We start from the raw sequence: 24,082 nt of genomic DNA, 5'->3' as shown, positions 1-24,082 counted from the left end.
GCTGCAGCTGCTCTGCTTCAGATCTAGCTCCTTGCTAATGTGCTTGGGAAAGCGGCGGAAGACAGCCCAAGTCTTTGGGCCCCTGCTATCCACATGGGAGACATGGATGGAGTTTCTGGTTCCTGACTTCAGCCTGGCCCAGCCCTGGTTGTTGAGGCTAGTTAGGGAGTGAACCAATGAATGGAAGATCTCTGTCACTTCCTCTCTGTCACTCTGCCTTTCAAATGAAGAAGAAAGAAGAAGAGAGAAAGAATGAACAAAGCAAAGACTATTTGAGGTGATACATATACATATGTATACATTTGTCAAAATATTACATTGTACCTCCAAAATATGTCAATTAAAATTTTCAGAAAGTCTCTAAAAAGTTAAAATTCAGTTATACTGGGATTAAAGAAACATTCAAATATTTATTACTGTTTTTTTCAGATATAAAAATCAAAATAAAAAATATCAACTGCTAGCTCTTGCCAACTATCCTATAAACTTTAGAAAAATAATAAACTACTATAGAAAACTTTAGACAGAAAAAAGAACAATATAGTGAACCCTTAAATACCTCAACCAGTTTCAACAGTTAGAAATATATATTCAGGAGCCAGTGCTGTGGCACAGTGGGTTAAGCTACTGACTGCAACAACAGTATCATAGATGAGCACTGACTGGTTCAAGTCCTGGCTACTCCAGTTCTGCTAATGCACCTGGGAAAGAAGTGGAAAACATCCCAAGTGCTTGGGCACCTGACACTCGGATGGAAGTCCAGGCTCCTGGCCTTAGCCTGGCCAAGCTGTGGTCACTACAGCCATTTGGAGACTAAATTAACAGACAAAGATATCTCTCTCTCTCACTCTCTGCCTTTCAAATAAATAAAGAAATCTTTAAAATATTATATATTCAACCTTTTATCTATAAATCATCCATTTCTCCCCTTTCTATAAAGGAAACCTAGACATCCACTTCATGTATAAATACTATTATGTGTTTCTAAACAATAAAGCCAAATAATTGCTTTGATTTGTTGGAAGCCCTGTATGGAATAAAAGTCAAAGTAGAGTTAAAAATCCAGGAAACACAGAATAATGTATGGCCTTCAAGTTAAGACATCCGTTAAGATGCCCACATTCCATATCAGAGTACTTGGGTTCAATACCAGGCTCCTGATTCTAGCTTCCTGTTAATGCAGACTGAGTTAGTCCGGTTCCTGCCAGCCATGTGGGAGATTTGGATTGAGTCCTGGCTCCTAGCTTTAGCCCCTCAGTTGATGAGGGAATCTGGGGAGCAAACTAGTGGATGGGAGCTTTTCTCTCTGTCATTCTCTCTTTCCTCATTTTTTCAAATAAGTAAACAATGAATGAAACCCAAGGCCAGCTCTATGGCATAGCAGGTAAAGCCATGGCCTGCAGTGCCGGCATCCCATATGGGCACCGGTTCAAGTCCTAGCTGCTCCACTTCTGATCCAGCTCTCTGCTCTTGCCTGGGAAAGCAGTAGAAGATGGCACAAATCCTTGGGCCCCTGCACCAATGTGGGAGACCTAGAGGGAGGAGAAGCAGGGGGGAGGGGAAGGTCTTCCATCCACTGGTTCACTCCCCAATTAGCCACAACGGCCGGAGCTGCGCCGATCCCAAGCCAAGAGCCAGGGGTTTCTTCCGAGTCTCCCACGTAGGTGCAGGGGCCCAAGGACTTGGGCCATCTTGTACTGCTTTCCCAGGCCATAGTAGAGAGTTGGATTAGAAGTGGAGCAGCCAGGTTTTAAACCAGCGACCACATGGGATGCTGGCACTTCAGGGCGTTAACTCAATGCACCACAGCATTGGCCCAAATAATTTTTTTTAAATCATGTGTGCTAAGGCAATTCTTCCTAATTGATTCATAAGCAATAATGCATTGCAGTTCTTACTATATCATTTCACCTGTGCGAGCCAAGGCTTCAGGTCCCTAGTGTAGACAGATGCCCAAGGAATAACAGGATTTCGGCTGAGCTTGCTATTTTATGTTGTTGCTTCCTTTTTTTTTTTTTTTTTTTTTTTTGGACAGGCAGAGTTAGACAGTGAGAGAGACAGAGAGAAAGGTCTTCCTTTTCCATTGGTTCACCCCCCAAATGGCCACTACCGCCGGCGTGCTGTGGCTGGCATGCTGCGGCCAGCGCACTGCGCCGATCCAAAGCCAGGAGCCAGATGCTTCCTCTTGGTCTCCCATGCGTGTGCAGGGCCCAAGCACCTGGGCCATCCTCCACTGCCCTCCTGGGCCACAGCCGAGAGCCAGACTGGAAGAGGAGCAACCAGGACAGAATCCGGCGCCCCAACTGGGACTAGAACCCGGGGTGCCGGCGCCGCAGGTGGAGGATTAGCCTAGTGAGCTGTGGCGCCGGCCTATCCCCATTGATTTTTGGCTTTGCACTTCTTATGAGTTCAGTTACCCAGCATTTAGGGGATTATGTACTAGGAGGTCTTTCAGACTACTTAGTCTGTCATATTTTCTAGAAATATATCACCATGATTTATTTAAACAGTCCCTATTATTGTCATCTGTATTTAATTTTCTATCATGAAAATTCAGTGACTACATAAGTATAAATACCTCTGTATTTGCTTAGTAAAAAACCTAGATAGAATTGTGGCATCAGAATATTCTCATTCTTACTGCTTTTTGCTATTAACAAATTGTCTACCAATTATAGATGATTTTATATTTGTACTACCAATACGTAAGGTTTTCTGTTTCTTATCCCATAACCAATTTTCACTTTGACTAATTTTAAAATTACTCATAGGGTTGATATGCTTATTGGCTGTTTATAAATTGTGCCTATATATGTCCATTTTCCCTACTTCATGACCATTTGGTTTCACTGAATCTTTTTTTTAAAGATTCATTTATTTATTTGAAAGGCAGAGTTACAGAGAGCCAGAGCCAGAGCCAGAGCCAGAGAGAGAGAGAGAGGTCTTCCATCCAATGGTTCACTCCCAAGTCGGCCGCAACTGATGGAGCTATGCCGATCCGAAGCCAGGAGCCAGGAGCATCCTCCGGGTCATCCCATTTGGGTGCAGGGGTCAGGGACTTGGGCCTCTTCTATTGCTTTCCCAGGCCACAGCAGAGAGCAGATCTGTAGTGGAGCAGCCAGCTCTCAAATCGGTGCCCATATGGGAAAAGCGGCAGCTTTACCTGCTACACCACAGTGCCAGCCCAAACATACATTGATTTTAATTGAGACTGGGATACAGAAACAGATCAAAGAAAAAAGAATTGAAAGTCTAAATATAAAATTACCCTGCAATGACATCTTACACATATATGCAAAATGATATCTTTTTTTTAAATGATCTATTTTATTTATTTTAAAAGCAGTTACAGGGAGAGAAAGAGACTGGGTGGGAAAAGGGTGGGGGAGGTAAGAGAAAATCTGCTGATTGACTACTCAGATGACCACAATGGCCAGGATGGGACCCAGCTAAAACCAGGAGGCAGGAACTCCATCCAGGTCTCCCACATGTGTGGCAGGGGCCCAAGCACTTGAGCCATCTTCTACTAACTTCCCAGGTACATTAGCAGGGAGCCGGATTGGAAGTGGAGCAGCCAAAACTTGAACCGGTTCCCCAATGGGATGCCAGCATTGTGGGGGGCTGCAACTTAATCTACTGCACTACAAGATACAATAATATCTTGACATATGCCAGAAATGGTATTGTGGATCAGTGGGAGAAAGATTGGCCATTCAATGATACTGGCTTAACTGGTTATCCAGTTGGTGAAAAAATTCTAAGTAAATTAATGTGAAGTATGAAACTTTATAATTTTAGAAGGAAGCATAAAAGAAATCTCTATGGGGCTGGTGCTGTGGTGTGGCAAGTAAAGCCACCACCTGCAGTGCCGGAGCCCCACAGGGGCACTGGTTTGAGACCTGACTGCTCCACTTCCAATCCAGCTCTCTGCTAGGAAAGCAGTGGAAGATAGCCCAAGTGCTTGGGCCCTGTACCCATGTGGGAGACCCTGAAGAAGCTCTTGGCTCCTGGCTTCAGATCAGCACAGCTCCAGCTGTTGCAGCCATTTGAGGAGTGAACCAGCAGATGGAAGATCTCTCTCTGCCTCTGACTCTGTAATTCTGCCTTTCAAATAAATAAATAATCTTTAAAAAAAACTTTGTATGACTATAGATTAGGGATAATTTTCTTAAATAAGACTCAAAATTCACAAACAAAGCAATAGATTGATAGATCTCATTACATTAACACTACAAAAATTAGGTTAATAGAAAGAATCTATGAAGATAAGTTAAAAGATAGGCCAGGTTAAGACTAGAGAAATGTAATCACATCAAGAAAAAGATAGACGGGGCCAGCATTGAGACATAATGGGTAAAACCACTGTCTGTGATGCTGGCATCCCATACAGGCACCAATTTGAGTCCTGGTCGCTCCACTTCCAATATAGCTCCCTGCTAATGTGCCTAAGAAAGCAGCAGAAGGTGACTCAAGTACTTGGGTCCCTGCTACACATGAGGAAGACATGGATAAAGCTCCTGGCTCCTGGCTTTGGCTCAGCACAGCACCAGCTGTTGTGGCCATTTGGAGAGTGAACCAGCAGATGGAAGATCTTTCTTTCTCTCTCCCCCCACATCCCTCAACTCTGCCTTTCAAATAAATCTTAAAAAAAAAAAAAAAAAAAAAAAAAAAAAACAGATAAAACATTCAAATAACTCACAGAAGAGAAAAATAAAATTGGCCATACCCACAAGATACTTAAACTAGTAAGCAAGCAGACACAAAATGAAAGTACAATGAGATAACATTTTACATCTGTCATACCGACAAAGGTTTAAAAGGTTTACATATCAAGTGTTGGCTGAGATACAGAAAACAGAACACTCAAATATCCCTGGTGACAACAGAAAATTGTGCAAACACATTGTCATGAATCATCTGATAAAAATCCAGTCAAGTTGAAGGTACGCAAACTAGGTCAACCTCAAGAAAGAATGTTCATCCAAGTAATGGTATATAAGAAATATGTAATGGTATATAAATCACAGTAATACTGCTTGAAATAGCAACAATTTATAAATAATCTAAGTGTCCATAAGTGGGGAGAATGGAAAAACTACTTGTGAAATGTTCTTACAGGGCCAGCATTGTGGTACAGTGGGTTAGGCCTTGCAATGCTGGCATCCTATACCAGAGTATAAACTGGAGCCTCAGGAGCTCTGCTTCTAATCCATCTCTAGAAAATGGCCCAAGCACTTGGGCCCCTGCTACCCATGTGGGAGATCCAGATGGAGTTATGGGCTCCTATCTTCAGCTTGGACCAGCATTGGATAGACAATCTCTCTGTTTCTCTCTCATTCATTCTGTTTCTGTTATTCTCCCCTTCAAATAAATAAATAAATCTTTATAAAAATACAAAACACAGGGTAGTCAAGTCATAGGGAATGGATAGGATATAAATGCTCACACATACATAAAATGCACTGGTCTATATTAACACTTTAAATGGTTTAGTAAGTACATAGCAAAGGGCGTGGAGGGGTAGAGGAACAGCTGTATGAATCAAGATGGGAAAGTCAGTCACAGCTTTCACAATGACCATCACAATCCAACCTACCTTTCGTTTCTCATCATCTGGGTAAGTCCAGTAAGAGATACAGTTTCCAGAAAGGATACACCATCTTCGGTGCCAGGCACCAAAACCACTAACATCTTCAAATATAGTCTGGAAAAGTAAAATGAATTGCTGACTTTAGAAAACTGGAGAAAAATATCCCAACAATGAGATGCATATGTTTAACATACGTTAAACTTAAATATGTTGATATATTTCATATCTTAAAATTTATTTCTAATTTGTATGTCTTTTACTCATCATCTACAAACATTGACATCATCTACAAACATTTAAGACTATCCAAGGGGCCAGGACTGAGGCATGGTGGGTAAAGCTGCTGCCAATTCAAGTCCCAGCTGCTCTACTTCTCATCCAGCTCCTTGCTAATGCACCTGGGAAAGCAGTGGAAGATGGCCCACGTACTTGGGCCCCTGCACCCACGTGGGAGACCCTGATGAAGCTCCTGGTTCCTGGCTTCAAATTAACCCATCTCTGGCCATTGCGGCCATTTGGGCAGTGAACCAGCAGATGGAAGATCTCACTTTCACACTCTCTCTAACTTTGCCTTTCAAAAGGATCTTTTTTAAAAAAGGAGAATATTCAGATATTAACTACAAAGAAATATCTCTACCTAATTTAAAACTTTTTACAAAATATGTTGTCCCTATCCAAGTACTTGTCAAATGAGAAAAGTACCCCAATTTTGGAGAATAAAATGATTAAGAATATCATATCTTAAATATCTTAAAACTATTGAAAACACATGAAGTTAAACCTATCTTAACATGAAAGACTATTATTTAGGAGAACAAATTCTCTAACAGGATTAGAAAGAGTCAACTTGTGACAAACCTTGACGGATTACTGCAATGACACCAGAACTCCAGGTCCATTGCCATCAATAAGTAGCATCCCCCTGCAGTCCCGCAGGACTCTTGAACAGGGAACTAACTCACATGGTCTTTTCCTGGACGGACTTCGTAAACAATAATAAGTAGAAACTAGGAGTTTTCTCACGCTATCTATGGTTATAGTCACAACAGGGCCCTAATTTGTATAAAAGCCCCCACTTTTAATTAAAAGAATAATTCTTGTAGGAACTTTTACATTAAAGAACAAAGGAAGCTAAAAATACTTAGAGATTAGGGGTCAGTCAGCTTTTTCTGTAAAGGGCCAAAGAGTAAATATTTTGTGGATTTCCTGGGCCATATGGTCCCTGTCACAGCAGCTTTGTTGTTGTAGTACAAAAGCTGCTACAGATGCCAAGTGAACAGATGAGTCTACATTCTAAAAGTCCATAAAATAGGCAGCGGGCCCTACTATGCTGTCCCCAGGACAGATAATCCAAAGGCAACTCTGATTTTGGTTTCAGAATGTACCAAAGCTTTTACTCCTTCAAATCACAGCTTTATCTTTCTGATTGTTGGGTAGTTAATAATAACAATGATTATTTAGTTCTTGCTGTGATAGGTGCCATTCTAAATAGATTTTAATGTACTTTTAATATCACCTTAATCCTTAATCAATCATAGGACAGTAGGATACACACTCTTTTCATTGGACTCATTTCTGTGAATTTTCCAAAAGGCTGCTGGAATTAGGAGTGTGATCTCTGGGTTTGTATAAGAGAAAATCATTCTATAATAGATTGAAACCTCAAATTTATCCAATTAATTAATTAGCTCAGATTCATTAGCTTACTCCAACCGTATTCCCTCCTGCCCCACCTTTTTCTTCTCCCCTACCCCTCCTCTTTCCTTTCCAAAGCATGACTTTCCTGGGCAATACTACTCACAGCCACTGAAGGAGCAAAGAAAGGAATCTTGTTATTTCAATCTTAAGCACAAAAGTCAGCGCCAATGACTCACCAGCTCCTCCTTGTGTCTGTTTTTTATATCACAAAGGTAACAGACAAGAAAAATGTTGATGGCTAAGAGTAACACCAGATATCACAAAGGAACAAGAAAAGGACAGCATTCACATTTTTACAGCTGAGAAAACTGAGGGTGAAGGAAATTAAATAGCACACAGACACAAAGCAGAAGTGGGGCCACATAGCTATCCATCCAGAAGACCCTTCTCTTACTGCTCAGAGTGGATCAGCACCATAGAGCCACATCCCAGTCTCTGATGCTGATGCAGGCTCCCTCCTTTGCAGGTACCTGTGGTATATACGCAAGAGGAAACCAAATGCAGCCGCCTTCCCTTTCAAATACTATTCTCTCTACTTTTCATAGAGGGCAGTGGCAACTAGTCTCCAGCTCCTTCTCTATATTTCTGTAAGTGTGGGTGTGATAAGAATGAGCTTTAGGCTGCTGCCCATGCGGAAGACCCGAATGAAGTTCCTGGCTTGCCCCAGACCTGGCTGGTGCAGCCATTTGGGGAATGAACCAGAGGATGGAAGAGATCTCTCTCTCTCTCTCTCTCTCTCTCTCTCTCTCTCTCTATTGCTCTAGCTTTCAAATAAATAAATAAATATTTTTAAAAACAAAGAAGAATTGCAGAGAAATGGCCATTGATTTGGATTTGGTGAAGGTCACTGGTGATTCTGAGAATCTTTATTTCTTCTTCATCATTTACTTAGTACCCACTATACCAAAATTAACTGAAGATGTTGTGGACGAAGGGGCATGGGACCAGATAATATGTTTTTCTTGCTTCTCAAGATTTGAGCAGCAAACTTTTTGTCTCAATGTCTGCAGTTAAGAAAACTTCAGAGGCAAGTGTTGCGGCTCAGTGGGTTAAGCCACCGGCTATGGTGCCAGCAATCCACATGGGCATTGGTTTGAATTTTGGCTGCTCCACTTCCAATCCAACTCCCTGTTAATCTGCCTAGGAAAGCAGCAGAAGATGACCCAAGTGCTTGGGCCCCTGCACCCACATGAAAGACTGGGATGGAACTCCAGGCTTCTGGTTTCGGCCTGGCCCAGCCCCAGCTGTTGCAGCCATTTGAGGAGTGAACCAATAAATGGAAGATCTCTCTCTTTCTCTTTCTGTAACTGCCTTTCAAGTAAATGTCTTTAAGGGAAAAAAAATGAGCTTTAGGAATCAAAGCAGAGCAAAGTTGAAGAGATTTAACAAACCAGTTGAGATTCTACCTCAAAGACTAACTTGGTCAGACTTCTGAGTATACACAAATGAACCAGCCAACATAACAGGGCTTATCAGTTGCAAGAGGAATCTTACAAAACATGAAAATATTTACATGAAAAGAAAAAGTCAGTAGGTAAACATTGCCTTTAGTCAGAAATTTTGTAAAAAGCTTTTCCCAAGAATATCTAGTGCCACCTACTGGATTTAGCTGTAAAAAAAGCAAGCAAGGAAGAAAAACGTGTTGGAAGTATCCTTCAGAAGCAGGCTTCCCTTGCAATCCAGCTCTTTCTGCACCCTTTGACAGCAACTGAAAACTGACTTTTAACATCTCTTATAATATTAAGTTTATGACACAGAGAAAACCAATTAGATTTTTAACACACTCACAATCTTCTATGTATTCCATCACAACATTCCCCCTCTGATAATGGAAAAAGGATAATTCTTTTACCATCAATTCCAACTGTGAACTGTGGCTTGGGCTCATTTCCTCTACTCTCACAACCTTGTTCCAAGAATTAGCCTATTAATCCTACCTTCAGGTTCCCCAAGGTCCCTATTGTCAACCTGTTTAGCCCTATTAGAAGCTACCCATTTGCATTTAAAGCTACACAAGTCTCTTGCTCATCTTAATAAAATGTAGACAACCTCCTTCTTTCACTATATACACCTCTGCAAGGATGACACTCTATTCCTTTGCTGCCAAACTTTATTCCCAAGTTGCCCCTGTTCTCATACTTCACCTCCCATGACGCACTCTACAGTCACTTGCCGTCTAGCTTCTGCTCTCACCAAGGCTAGGATGGCCTTGAAGTTCAAAATAGTAACAGACCTTATCTACCTGGACCAATCCTTCCTTCAGACTCTCTTCCCTTGGCAAACAGGGCATTCAATTCTCCAATTTCCTCCTTTCAGCCTCCTCTGAGGAGTTCTCTCCTTGGCCTGACCTTGAAATGTTAAATGTTCCTGTGATTCTGCCTTACTCGCTTGCTCTAAGCTTCTATTACCATCTCCCCACTGCATATACCCAAATATTTATTTCAACTAAAACATCGATCTTGAGCTCCCGACTGAGATGTCTCTATATATCTAAAATTCAAATGTTTAAAATCTAGTTCATTCAACTTCCCACCTCAGGTAGGAATTGACTGGACAGGTGAAAGAATGCGGGAACTCTCCAGGTGATGGGTAATACTCTACACCCAACAGAAATCTGGGTTAGACAGGTGTGTACATTTGTCAAAGCCAGGTGACTTAAGTTTTAGAGGAAATGTCTAATGCCTACAATATACTTTGAAATTCTTCAAAAAAAGACAAGACAGATTGAATAATAGCTAGAGAGATGACTAGAAAGTAGATAATATGATAAAAAGAATAAAAAATTGTTAAAAGGTTAAAGATAGTTGAGAAGGTAAAATTCTATAAACATTACTACATGTAATGTTCATAATTTTAAACAACAAAATATTGGGGGAAAATATACCACCTCCTGTCCCAAACATAGGAACAAGGAGCATACATGCTTTTACCCAAAGATCCTTATCTTAGTAGCAGCGTGGCCACCCATCAGTGTGGGCAGGACTAGGCTGGGTGCCACTCTGACTACTGCTTTTCTACTCTCTGAAGCCAAATCATTAGCATCTGCCCTTCTTCACTTCTCCATGAGGGATCCTTCACTCCATCCTGGCTCCCAGTCCCCACCACCTCTACATGTAGCAACTGTCATCCATTCAGCTTTTCAGAGTTGCCATTTTCCAATTCATGTTCTATACATTGTTCAGAAAGATTTTCCTAAGCCCCAAAAGTGATGTTTTCCTCTGTTTAAAATCCTCTTAAGAGTAACCCACTGGCTTTAGTTTAATACCTGTCTTATGTCTCCTAACCATACTTTCCTCCCCAGGGACTCTCCTCACTACCCCACCCTCCTCACACACAAATACTCAAATGCTAAGCTCTGGCTATCCGGAAACAGCTACCCCCATCTGAACACATCAACCTTCTTTTCTTCGGGTGGCCACTGCACACACTCCCTGAAACACTTCATCCCTTTCCTGTGGCTAACTTATTCAGCAGTTCAGAAGTTACTTCTTCCAGTAGCTTCCTCTAGCACTCCCCATCTACAGTCAAGACTGGTGTTTTACCAGTTTACACCTATGTATCTTATGCATTCTCCTAGGATAATACGTCTGTTCACTTCTATTTCTCTACTCTTCGGTAACCGGGTTAATTTCTGTGGCTATAATATTCCAACAGCAGCATCATGACTGGCATGTAGAGGACATGCAACAAGTATTTATTGAACTAGTTTATCACGTCATCACACAGGCTTTCATTCCTTCAAAAAACCAAGTCTGTATATCACAAAATGAAAAAAAGAAAATAAAGTTTGATGTTACTTACTAGAAAACCTCTTTCCTCAACATTTGAATTCACTTGACACTTTATTTTTAAATAAATATGACCCTCCAAAGGAGATAAAAAGGGCACCTGTGAAGAAACAGAGTAAATTATTTATAAAATCATTTCAAAGTGTGACTTTTCTTGATAAAATGCATGTAACTCATTAACAGAGAATATTACATCTTGAAAACACAGTATTTCTAAAGCTAGAATGTAAATATGTGGCCAAAAGCCATGGGTTCCTTAGCAATAAATACTATTGAAGAAAAAATTAATTTAAGATACAGCCTGACAGAAACAAAAGCCTAAGTCCCAAGAAACTGTGAGAAAGAAAACACAGATTTAGGAAAAGAACGCAACTGTTTATATATTCTCTATCACAGGAGAATACATTCAACAGGGGATTGCATAAACCATGCTGTAACTTCATACAATATAGCAACAGAGGTTGTGGCATGGTGAGTTAATCTGAGACACCTATATCCCATAATAGAATGCAGATTTGAGTCTGGGAGGCAAAATGATTGAAGTATTTGGGCCCTGTCAACCACATGGGATAATCCTAGCCCATCACTGACTATGAACCACTCAGGGGAGTGAACTAACAGATGGAAGACTTCTGTCCATCTCTCATTCTGTGTGTGTGTGTGTGTATGTGTGTGTGTTTCTGTCTTAAAAGTAGATGAAAACAAACATTTTTTAAACATTCATACAGGGCCAACACTGTGAAACAGGGGATTACGTTGCCGGCTGCAGAGCTGGTATTCCGTGAGGGCACCAGTCCAAGTTCTGGCTGCTCCACTTTTGATACAAGTCCCTGCTAATGTGCCTGGGAAAGCAGTGGAGGTTGGCCCAAGTGCTTGGACCCCTGCCACCCACATGGATGACTGACTCAGATAAGAAGTTCCTGGCTCCTAGCTTTGGCCTGGCCCAGCTCTGGCCATTATAGCCATCTGGGGAGTGAACTATCAGGTGGAGAATCTCTCTTTCTCTGTCTCTCTGTCTCTCTCTCTCTCTGCAACTCTGCCTTTCAGATAAATAAATGAATGAACCTTTAAAAAAATCCATATAATATTACTCAGCAACAAATACAATAAACAGTAGAAACAATAGTCAATCCCTGACTTCTACAGAATTGTAAGAGGCAACAAATAACCAAAGCAATCTTGAAAAAAAATGAACAAAGTTGGAGTAATCCTACTTCCCAATTTTAAAAATGAATTCAAAGTTTTACAGTATGGTATAAGGATACACATATAGACAAAAGGAATACAATCAAAAATTCAGAGGTAATCTGATATATCTATGGGCAAAAGGTCTTGACAAGGTTGCCAAAACCATTCAAAGTAAAAGAGCAGAGTGTTTGACAAATGGCACTGAGAAAACTGGCTATGACATACAGTCTGAATGAAGCTGGACTTACACCTCATACCAAATAAAAAATGAACTCAAAATGAGTAAGACCTAAATATGAGAGCAAAATTCATAAAGCTCTTAAAAGAAAATACAGAAATAAAGCTTCATGATCACAGATTTGGCAATGGAATCTCACATATGATAGTAAAAGTATATATACCACCAAAAAAAAAAAGACTTCATCAAAATTAAAAACCTTTCAGTTTGGAGGCTCCCCAAAAAACTGAAAAAGAAGGAAATTCTGTTATATGCTGCTACGTATATGAATCTTGAGGACATTATGTTGACTGAAATAACCAGGAGCAGGACAAATCCTGCATGATTCCAATCATATGAGGTATCTACAGGAAGCAAATTCACAGAGGCAGAAAACAGAATGGGGTTACCATAGGCTGGAGACAGGGGAAAAAGGGAGCTGAGGTGACTGGTACAGAATTTCAGTAAGATGAAAAAGTTCTAGACATCTGCTGTACAGCACTGTACTTATAGTTAACAATACTATAGTAAAATATTAAAAGGGCAAATCTCATATATTATTTACAATAAAAAATTGTAACTTTCTGTACATCAAAGAACATTACCAAGAAAGTAAAAAGATAATCTACAGAATGGGAAAAATATTATTTGCAAATCATATATTAGATAATGGTCTAGTATTCAGATTATATACGGAACTCTGATAATCAGTTCAAGCAACTCAATGAAAAATCTGGCAGGCCGGCGCCGTGGCTCAATAGGCCAATCCTCCGCCTTGCGGCGCCGGCACACCGGGTTCTAGTCCCGGTCGGGGCGCCGGATTCTGTCCCGGTTGCCCCTCTTCCAGGCCAGCTCTCTGCTGTGGCCAGGGAGTGCAGTGGAGGATGGCCCAAGTGCTTGGGTCCTACACCCCATGGGAGACCAGGATAGGCGCCTGGCTCCTGCCTTCGGATCAGCATGGTGTGCTGGCCACAGCATGCCGGCTGCAGCGGCCATTGGAGGGTGAACCAACGGCAAAGGAAGACCTTTCTCTCTGTCTCTCTCTCACTGTCCACTCTGCCTGTCAAAAAAATAAAATAAAAAATCTGGCAAAAGAATAGACATGTTTTCAGAGAAGATATACACTTGCAACTTCCAGTGAGTACATGAGAAGATGCTCAACATCCACAGTCATTAGGGAAATGCAAATGAATCCCACACCAAGGTACCACTTCAACTAGTGCATAATTCTATTTAAAATACAGAAAATAGGGGCCAGTGCTGTAGCGTAGTGGCTAAAGCCACCACCTGCAGTGCCGGCATCCCATATGGATGCTGGTTCGAGTCCTGGCTGCTCTACTTCCAATCCAGCTCTCTGCTGTGGCCTGAGAAAGTAATAGAAGATGGCCCAAGCCCTTGGGCCCCTGAACCTGTGTGGGAGACCCAGAAGAAGCTCCTGGCTTCAGATCAGCTCAGCTTCGGCCACTGCGGCCAGTTGGGGAGTGAACAAGTGGGTTCTCTCTCTCTCTGCCTCTCCTTCTCTCTCGGTTTAACTCCGACTTTCAAATAAATAAATAAATCTTGAAAAAAATAAAAATAAAATAAAATACAGAAGATATCAAGCATTGGCAAGCATCTGGAGAAATGGGAATCCACATTATTGGTAGATATATCAAATGGTGTGGGTGCTACATAAGTTCAGAAGTTCCCAGAAAGGTTACGCAGAATTATCATATGAGCCTATAATTCCACTCCTAGGTACATGTATAACAGAACTGAAGACAAGTACTCAAATATTTACATAGTACACATGTTCACAGCAGCACTACTTGCAGTTCTCAAAAGGTAGAAACAATCTAAATGTCCATCAACAGATGGATAAACAAACAACGTTATTTGTACAAAAAACAGAATACTACTCAGCCATAAAAGGAATGAAATACTGACACATTCTACACCAAGAATGTACTTTCAAAACATTATGCTAAGTGAAAGAAGCAAGAAAGAAAAGATCACATTATTATAAGCTTCTATTTATATGAAACAAATACATTAGATACATCCACAAAAACAGAATGTAGATTTCAGTACAGGGGAGGGTAAAAATACTGCATAATTTTTAGTTTAAATATAGTTACTAATTTGGTTATTCTAATCGATACTCAGAAAAATCAATATTGTAGTGAATAGAGAATTTTAAAGAATTATAAATGGAAGGAAAAATATGGAGAGAAAAACCCAAATACCAAAATACCAAACATGCATGAAGAAAACAGAGAACTTGCAAAGAACGTTTTGGAGAATTGAGAGTAAAGAAAGAGATGCCCATCTGAAAGAATCTAAAGAAAGAATAATGTCCTTAATTATTCAAAGTAATCAAAAAGATAAGGGAGTAGTTAGTCAAACAAATACATACAGATCAAAAACTAAGGACTAATTCTTAAGCTCATTAGTTTCAAGCAAAGAAAATATGGCAACCTTTTCCTGGAACAAATAGCCCAGTAGCTCTCGCTCTTTTAGATCATAATTTATCTAAAATAAACAAAATAAAAGAAAAAGAAAAAAAATCCAGCATCACTCAATTTGTTAATCTACCTGAATTACTACAGAAAGTTATATAAATTTTTAAAAATTAAAATATTTATATACCAACAGTAGTCGAAATTTCAAATTGTCTGTTTTGTCTAGCAATCAAAAGGAAACATTTCAAAGAATTTTTTTTCTTTTTTTTTTGTTTTTAGAAAGCTTTTATTTAATAAATACAAAGAATTTTAAAGTCAGGTTGTTTTAAGGTACCCTAATATTATATACTGGGAAAATAAGACCCCCCAGAAATGGAATGACTTTGCTCATAAAGATTAGTTTACCATCAGGGCAAGTACTCAAAAACAGGCTTTCTAATATTTATACTTCTTCACCTTTAGATTCTAACTATAAATACAAAATTCGTTATATTACAGGCAGCAGGGGTCATGCCAATTAACAGTTTGCCTCTTGCCCTTTCACTCCTGCTTAGTTAGTAATTTTAATTATATTACATCATGGTGAAAAAACACTCACAAGTACCTTTCTAAGAAATTAAACTATCTTTCCCTGTCTTGTCAAAACTAAATCCAAAAGTATTGCTTCTTTGAAAATAACAGTTCAAACAGACAAGATACTATGTCTTAAAACTGTAAATTTAATATCTAAATGCAAGAAGTATACTTCTTTAGTCTGAAGTGTGACTTAGAATAAACCAGCATACATTACTTTGAAAATCTATTTAGATAAAAGAAATGCTTCCAACATCCAAAATTTATCATTTAGGTACAGTTAAAATGTACAATCCTAAGAACATACATTTTTGGCCAAAGAGTTAAAATAGTTGAAAGTATTGAGGCATTTCTATTGACCTCATTTTAATAAAAAAGAAAAAAAATTTAAAAACCACAAGCTTACAATAAAGTTGGATTACCTTGTCAAGGGCAAATTTAGTGTTTCCTACGGAAGACAACGACAGTGTGTAAGATCCAACAAGGGTAAAGTTGCTGGTACGCACAGCATGGAGACCTCCTGGGCTGGCCATAACTGTAAAGAGGAAATAAAGTTTAGTGCCAGGGTGAGCTTCGCAAGTGTAAGTAAAATTCCTCACCCCATCTGAACAAAATTAAGAAACTAAACTGACACAAAGCAAACCATCTCATTTTCCTGTATTTATTGAATATGGGGGGAATAAAACATCAATATATTTCCTGATAAAAGAAAACTAGTATTCTCTATTTAAAGTATAGGGCTTCTTAACATTTGTGATGACGCGTATTTGAAGATGCAGAATTTTAAAATGTGTACATAAAAATGCAACTTTTCCATAAAAAATATGGAAAAGATTTCATTGCTACTATAGCCCAGGGAGACATAACTAGCCTCAGAGACTATTTCTGTACAAGTCTTCCTAGTAATTCTGTTGTGCCACAGAGAAGGGATCAACAGTCCAAAACAGGTGAATAAAACCAGCTCCAACTAAGTCTTCTTTGGAAAATATCGCTCTAAATGAAGCCATTCTAGAAAGGGCCTTTGGCTTACTGGCACACCAACTCCAAGGAAGTAGGAAGATGCTTTGCTGACATGATTTAGTCCCAGGCATGACCAGTAAAGTTAAAAACAGTGCAAAACAAATCTATAGAATAGATGGTGTAGTAAAGCATAATGTTACAAGCTGCAACTACCAAATGGGTAGGTATTCCATGTGTACTGACTAAGACAGCATGAGTAACGTGATGCCTGGTGGCCTACTGCGGTGCCCAATGATGTAGCAAGGAGACTGACGCTCTTCTAGTCAGTAATCTGATATGTTACTTAGAACACATATACAAAATATTACTCCAAAGGAGACCAAAGATTCATCAATCAAGGAGGCCTCCAAGTACATAAGTATGTATTCATGGTATGCAACTTTTTCTTATTATAAAATGTCAAATAGGTCAAGGTTTACTCACCTGAAGAATGAATGCTGCTTTTCTACAAAATGTGCAAAGGAAAAACAGTAGGTTATTTCCTATGTTTGTTAAGAAGACTTAAATATAAAACTCCTTACCACTACAAAGACATTTCAAAAAACATTTTCTCACATAAATATCTGGATCCCTCTCCCCATTAGCATATTTTAGAGTCCCACAGTACTAATGGTTCAGAAATGGTTAACAAAGTTACAATTTTAAGTGTTAAGATAAGGATTTCTTGAGGAAGCTCAATTTCTTAGAAATTCTACTTACTGTGGTCATAGATGTGAGGAGTCGCTTTGGAGTAATAGCCTAGAAGAAAAGATAGCTTAGTGTATTTCCTATTAAATACTGTGAATCAGAGTTTAAATCTAAGCAACCCTGAGATAGCATCATATACAAAAAAATTTTTTTTAGGATTTATTTGCTTATTTGAAAGGCTGTTACACAGAGAGAAGAGAGGGAGACAGATTGACCTTCCATCCACTGGTTCACTCCCCAAATGTCCGCAACAGCCAGGATTGGACCAGGCTGAAGCCAGGGGTCAGGAGCCAGGAACCAGAAACTCCATTCAGGTCTCCCATGTGGGTGGTAGGGACTATCTTCTGCTGCTTTCCCACACACATTAGCAGGGAGCTGCAGTGGAAGTGGAACAGCCAGGACTTGAACTGGTGCCCATATGGGATGCCAACACCACAGGGGGGCAGTTTAACCTGCTGCACCGGGGCAACAGCCCCAGAAAATAATTCTTAAATACAAACAGTTAACCTTGGGGCTGGCACTGTGGTGCAGCAAGTAAAGCTGCTGGCTGCAGTGTTGGCATCTCATATGGACGCCAGTTTGAGTCCCAGCTGCTCCACTTCCAATCTAGCTCTCTACTAAGGACTGGGAAAGCAGTACAAGATGGCCCAAGTCCTTGGGCCTCTGCATCCATGTGGGAGACCTAGAACAAGCTCCTGGCTCTTCGCTTCGGATCGGCACAGCTCCGGCCATTGTGGCCAATTGAAAAGTGAACCAGTGGCTCAAAGATCTCTCTCTCTGCTTCTCTGTAACTCTGCCTTTCAAATAAAATAAACAAATCTTAAAGAAAAAAAAAGCTAAACTTGAGTTCTTCATGAAGGTTTCTAATATTGTCATTTGTTTTTTGTTAGAGCCAAAAAACTCTTTGATGAGGATTTAGGAAAAAAACAAAAGAACAGCCTAGAAAAGTAGAAAACAGGTTGGAGGTTCTATTGCTTATGCCTGCAAATGACCACATAGTTCTTAGTCTCGATTTAGAGGACTTAGTAAGATATGAGTTCAGAGGAATGCCTTCAGAAAACGTTTAACCAGTTATAAAAAGTAGTTGTCAAGCAAATGTAGAGAAAACAACTTGGGTATATCAAGAGGTAATACTGGGATCATGATCACTAACAGTAAACTTACTTTTACTATTCATAGATATTGATTAAATAGGGCATAAAACTGAAAAGTTTCATAATCACTAAAAACTGTATAATAATTAAAACTGGCATGATGATGTTCACTATTTCTGGTTATAATACTTTTACTAGGTATTTACTACTTTAAGATTTATTTATTTATTTATTTAAAAGGCAATGTTACACAGAGAGGAGAGGAAGAGACACAGAGAGAGAGGTCTTGCGTCCACTGGTTCACTCTTCAATTGGCTGCAATGGTCGGAGCCAGGAGCTTCTTCCGCGTCTCCCATGTGGGTGCAGGGGCCCAAGGACTTGGGCCATCTACTACTGCTTTCCCAGGCCATAGCAGAGAGCTGGATCATAGTGGAGCAGCCGGGACTTGAACTGGCACCCATATTGGATACTGGCACTGCAGGTGGCAGCTTTACGTGCTACGCCACAGCACTGGCCCCAGTATCTACTATTTCTTACCTTGGATTTAGACGGTTTTTTCTTCTTATCAAGACCTGAAGGATCTTTCTTTTGAACCTGCATACAAACCCAAAACATAATTGGTTTATAATTTCATATGATTAAGAAGAATACAACATTGGTAATTTTAGACAGCTTTAACTGCTTACCAAACTATAAACTTCAATATTTATTTCAAAATCATTGGATACATCTTGTCTGAAAAAAAGAAAAGAAATAAAATTGTAAGAAAAAAATCTCAAGTTATACCATTAAAATGACACAAATAGTTATAAGGCTCTAAGAATAAAAGAATCTGCTGTGTTTTTAACAAAAGACAATAAAAAAATTACTGAGAACAGTCTGTTCTCTTCCTGTAGCACACTGGGGCAGGTGTTCAGCCTAGCAGTCAGACACCTGGATCCCGCACTGGAGTGCCTGCCCAGCTCCAGCTCCTGTCTCCAGCTCCCTGACGATGCAGATCCTGGGAGGCACAGTGAGGCTCAAGTGATTGGATTCCTGCCACCCACGTGGGTGACCTAGATGAGTTCCTAGTGCCAGTTCCTGGGCCCAGCCCCAGATAGTGTGAGCATCTGTGTAGTAAACCAGTAGATGAGGCACTATCATGCTCTCGCTTGCTCATTCTCTCTCTCCCTACCCCAAATAAATTTTAAAAAAATTTAAGAAAGCAGCTTTCTGAACCCCTTAGAGATATATTTAGATGTTTCATTGTTGAAAAAAGTATATATTAAGTACAGCATGATATTCAAAGGATATATAAAAAATTATATACAGATTTAATATATGCAAAACTTCAAAATCATACACACCTATAGACACATGGGAGAAATTTGCTACTCTATGGAAAGAAATATCAGAAACACATAAAAGAATTAAGCCAATAAACTGAAAATGAATTGTCATTTTGAAAAGAACTAACATAAAGCAGTTCAAAGATTATAGATGTCACTTGCATGCTTAAACCTTATTAACTCTATTAAATACAAAATGTGTTTGAGCCATGGGAAGCCTAGTGTACTTACAGTGTAAATGTAGTGGTGAAAGTCAGAGCATCACCATTGAGAGAGTTTGACATACTTGCTAATGGTGTGGCTACCATATTTTCAGCTCCTGCTTTTAGTATAATTAAGTAATAGTAATTTGCTGCATCTGCAAGACATAACCATATTATATAATTAACAGAAGCAAAATTAGATTTAGCTAATCAGTATTTTGGAATACCAAAAGAAAAGAATAAAGTAATACAGCAACTGATTTATATAAGATTTCCTTTAAAAATTACTAAAATTAACTTTCCAGGCATAAAAAGCTAAAAGCTAATCCTGGAATATACACCATTAAGCTTTCTCCCTATTATGTAAATTGAAATAACTTAACACCACATTCTTCAGTGTCTGCTGACTCTGACCCCTAATTCTTTAGCTATTAATACATACCTCAAAACTGAGATTAAAATACTATTTTTTTCTGGGAAAGTTACTCAGAAATAAATTCTAATAAAAGCAAGATTTATTCATTATTTGATAATTAAAAATCACATATTTCAAGATACATACTAAATTACTGATTGATTTGTGCCCATACCCCACTAAAATAAGACAACAGCAGGAATGGGAACTCATGTTAACCTTATTCCTACAATAATGCTCAAACTTTTCAAGATTTCTATTCTTTTTTTCCAAGTACCTCAAATTCACTTCTCACCAAGGGGTAGCCTTCCTTTCCCTCAAAGAGAATATCTTCCACAAATAAAAACTTTAAAAATCCTTCAAAAAAAAACTTTAACATTTAATAAAACTTTAATCTTAAATTTTCTAGAATTACCCTGTGGGTTTGTCATTGTGCTATCATTCTACTTTACCCACTTTGCTTATGTAAGGTTTTTAGTAAAATACCAAGCTCAGAAAAGTTTACTGGGGCCAGCGCTGTGGTGTAGTGGGCTTAGCTGCCATCTGCATTGCCAGCATCCCATACAGGTGCCAGTTCAATTCCCACCTGCTCTACTTCTGGTCCAGCTCCCTGCTAATGTGTCTGGGAAAGCAGCAGAAAACTCTAAGTGCTTGGGCCCTTGCACCCACATGGGTGACCTGGAAGAAGTTTCTGGCTTCTGGCTTCAGTCTGGCCCAGCTCCAGCCATTGCAGCCATTTAGGGGGTGACCCAGAGACAGAGCTCTCTTTGTCTCTCCTTCTCTAACTCTGCCTTTCAAATAAAATAAATAAATCTTTAAAAAAAAAAAAAGTATACCAATATTATTCAATTCAGGGGGATAAGGGGAATAAAATTTTAAAAGAAGTATCTCCATTGAGGTGCTCACCACCCACACAGCCAGTCAGGAATTATAAACACATTTTTATAATGTGGTGAATTTAAAATAAAACCATTCCTTTTAGATTCTCTAACCCTTTCTACATAATTAATTAAAGTCAAATGATCCCATTTTGTCAGGAATAACTCATCTGAGAAAAATATTTTGTTTAAAATTACGTCTAGCCTTACGTTTTAGAGAGCACTATGTCTATTATTATGAGGATTTGTAACACCATAAATGAAATTTTTCTTTAGTTTTTTTAATATACATTTTTTGATAAAATGAACTAAAGGCCCAACATATAAGCTTTCCATCTTTATGCATGTTGTACTTATTCCTTTCTTATACAATTCAAATCTTTCTTATACAATTTCTAATGTAACATGTGACCTAGAAGTGATGCAAATAAAAATCACCATACCTGGTTTCTGAGAGGTACTGCACACAAAATCTGCTTTTAGAGGCAAGCGGATCTCTGACAAAGTAACTGATCCTTTGGATGGGACAAATTCATTTTGGGATTTGGGACCAGCCTTGTTCTTCCTCTGAGGCCCTTCATTCTTCAATTTATTCAACTCATCAATCAAAAGTATTCTCTTCTCAGCTATGTAAAAATACACAAGTAAATATTACAAATATTAAAATTTCAACTGTTTCTCAATGAGGACCAATTAAAGAGAGTGCACTGATACGGAAATTGTACATAAGACAAAAGTTATAATCAGTAACTTTCTTTACACAAACAGGTGGTAGGTGGTTGGGAGAAACCTTGATTGCTCATCTGTTTATCAAGTCCTTATAATTTTTTTAATATTTTTATTTTTTATTTTTTTTTTTATTTTACAGGTAGAGTTATAGACAGTGAGAGAGACAGAGAGAAAGGTCTTCTTTCCATTGGTTCACCCCCCAAATGGCTGCTACAGCCGGCGTTGCGCCAAACCGAAGCCAGGAGCCAGGTGCTTCTTCCTGGTCTCCCATGCGGGTGCAGGGCCCAAGGACTTGGGCCATCCTCCACTGCCTTCCCAGGCCACGGCAGAGAGCTGGACTGGAAGTGGAGCAGCCGGGACTAGAACCTGACGCCCATATGGAATGCCGGTGCCGCAGGAGGAGTATTAACTAAGTGAGCCATGGCGCTGGCCCCCAAGTCCTTATAATTTAACATATCAACTTTTGATCTGTTTTCTTGGCCTGAGAAAAGCAGCAGAAGATGACCCAGGAGTGTGGTCCCTGTTACCGGTGTCAGAGACCTGGAAGAACCTCCTGGCTCCTAGCTTGGCCTGGCCCAGCCTCAGCCATTGTGGCCTTCTCGGGGGTGAACTAGCAGATGGAAAATTTTTCTGTCTCTCCTTCTCTCTCTGTAATCTTTTCAAATAAATAAATAAATCTAAAAAAAGCAAAGGGGCCAGCACTATGGTGCAGCAAGGTGAACTGCCACCTACAACAACAGAATCCCATATCACAGTGGTGATTAGAGTTGTAGCGACTTTACTCTGATCCAGCATCTTGACAGTGTGTCTGGGAAAGCAGTAGAGGATGGCCCAAATACCTGGGCCCCTGCCACCCATGTGGATGACCTGGATGGAATTCCTAGCTACTGGCTTTGGCCTGGCCCAGATCTGGCTGTTGCAGCCAATTAGAATCAACCAGTAGCTGGAAGATCTCTGTCTCTCTCTCTCTCTGTCACTCAGTTTCTGATTATACTAAAGGAGACGAGTTTTACTTGGTTGGAAATTGTGTTGGAATGATTTCATGCACATCACACGTACTTGCAATCAGAAGAAGTCTTTCTGCTTCCGCTTCTTCTAGTGACCCTTTTCCATGTTCTTCATCCACACAGCAGTTAAGAGCTTGGCTAGCTTGATAGATCACTGTCTGCTGCAAATTTATCTCATTATTGAGTTCCTAGTGGAACCAATGAGTGGAGGAAAAAATATACAGCTTAATCACCGTTTTCACTTTAAACTGTAATTCTACCTAATATGTTTGGATAATTTCTAAAACTTCCAAAGTCAAGTCAAAATGTTTTAGTTTTACTCTTCAAGTTTCTGGACTGTGCAAATAAATTTAACATCTTAGATTAATTAAATATAAACATTCTTCCTTTTGAAAAGACTTCCAATTCATACTTACTAAAAGTACAGTTGGGGATATGCCCAACAAAGTAAAAATTTAAAATGTATCTAATTCATTTAATTAAAATTATAATCATCTTTTCTTTTAAAAAATGCTTTCCTTAGCATAAAAAAACTCAAAGGGAAAAATAAATTTCACACTTTATACCATCACTCAGTTGATAGCTATACTTTAAAGATATTTATTACAAAAATATTTCAGCAACATCAAATTTCCAACTTAAAAAAGAAAAGAAAAGAAAAAGAGTACTTTCCTGATGTTAAACTAAATTCAAGAGTGACTTCTTGAGTGTCTATGCATCAGACACCATTCTAATTAGAGATAAAAAAAAGTCTGGGCCCTTGTCCCCAAAGACTTCACAATCTAGTACAACAAGCTTTCCAAATTCCCTTCCCACAGAAGAGCTTACCTGCATTTTTTGTTTGATATTAACTTGACAAGGAAAGGCATCCTTTTTTTCATCTAATCTTGAAGCAGTATCTTCTTTCCGAACAATCACCTGCTTTATTGAAGGACGTTCTGTTTCTTTGAATCTCTGAGATCTATATGCATCAATGCTTCAGGAAATAAGTTACACTCTATTAGAAATCCAGCAATACACATTGAACAGTATCTCTTATTGAACATATCACCAGATTTTGATATTTATACTGAACATATCAGGGAAGCATTTTACCAAAATGGAGATGTCATTTGGTAAAAGAGAATCTAATAAAAGTTATTCCAAACTTCTATGCAGGTGAATTATTAACACTGTAATTATCAGTTATAGAACAAGAGAAATCATGACTCTTAGTAAGTGAGTCT

At 39.2% G+C, this 24,082-nt stretch overlaps 1 protein-coding gene across 2 annotated transcripts in view; it reads right to left on the bottom strand.

The window, feature by feature from the left end:
* Nucleotides 1–24,082, bottom strand: part of ANLN (anillin, actin binding protein) — a 64,517-nt gene that overhangs the window by 5,483 nt on the left and 34,952 nt on the right. For both annotated transcript variants that reach the window (XM_008261644.5, XM_089316108.1), the window contains exons 12-22: nucleotides 23,685–23,832; nucleotides 22,909–23,044; nucleotides 21,564–21,746; nucleotides 19,856–19,982; nucleotides 18,983–19,031; nucleotides 18,834–18,890; nucleotides 17,215–17,253; nucleotides 16,939–16,960; nucleotides 15,918–16,030; nucleotides 11,090–11,176; nucleotides 5,597–5,704 (exon numbers count right to left, since the gene is read on the bottom strand). In XM_008261644.5, coding sequence (XP_008259866.3) covers nucleotides 5,597–5,704; nucleotides 11,090–11,176; nucleotides 15,918–16,030; nucleotides 16,939–16,960; nucleotides 17,215–17,253; nucleotides 18,834–18,890; nucleotides 18,983–19,031; nucleotides 19,856–19,982; nucleotides 21,564–21,746; nucleotides 22,909–23,044; nucleotides 23,685–23,832 — 1,069 coding nt within the window. The remainder of the gene's footprint in view (nucleotides 1–5,596; nucleotides 5,705–11,089; nucleotides 11,177–15,917; nucleotides 16,031–16,938; nucleotides 16,961–17,214; nucleotides 17,254–18,833; nucleotides 18,891–18,982; nucleotides 19,032–19,855; nucleotides 19,983–21,563; nucleotides 21,747–22,908; nucleotides 23,045–23,684; nucleotides 23,833–24,082) is intronic.

This window comes from Oryctolagus cuniculus, chromosome 16 (genome assembly GCF_051225735.1).
Source record: "Oryctolagus cuniculus isolate XC-2025 breed Fujian yellow rabbit chromosome 16, ASM5122573v1, whole genome shotgun sequence".
Lineage (NCBI taxonomy): Eukaryota > Metazoa > Chordata > Mammalia > Lagomorpha > Leporidae > Oryctolagus > Oryctolagus cuniculus.
This window is presented reverse-complemented; position numbering and strand designations above follow the sequence as displayed.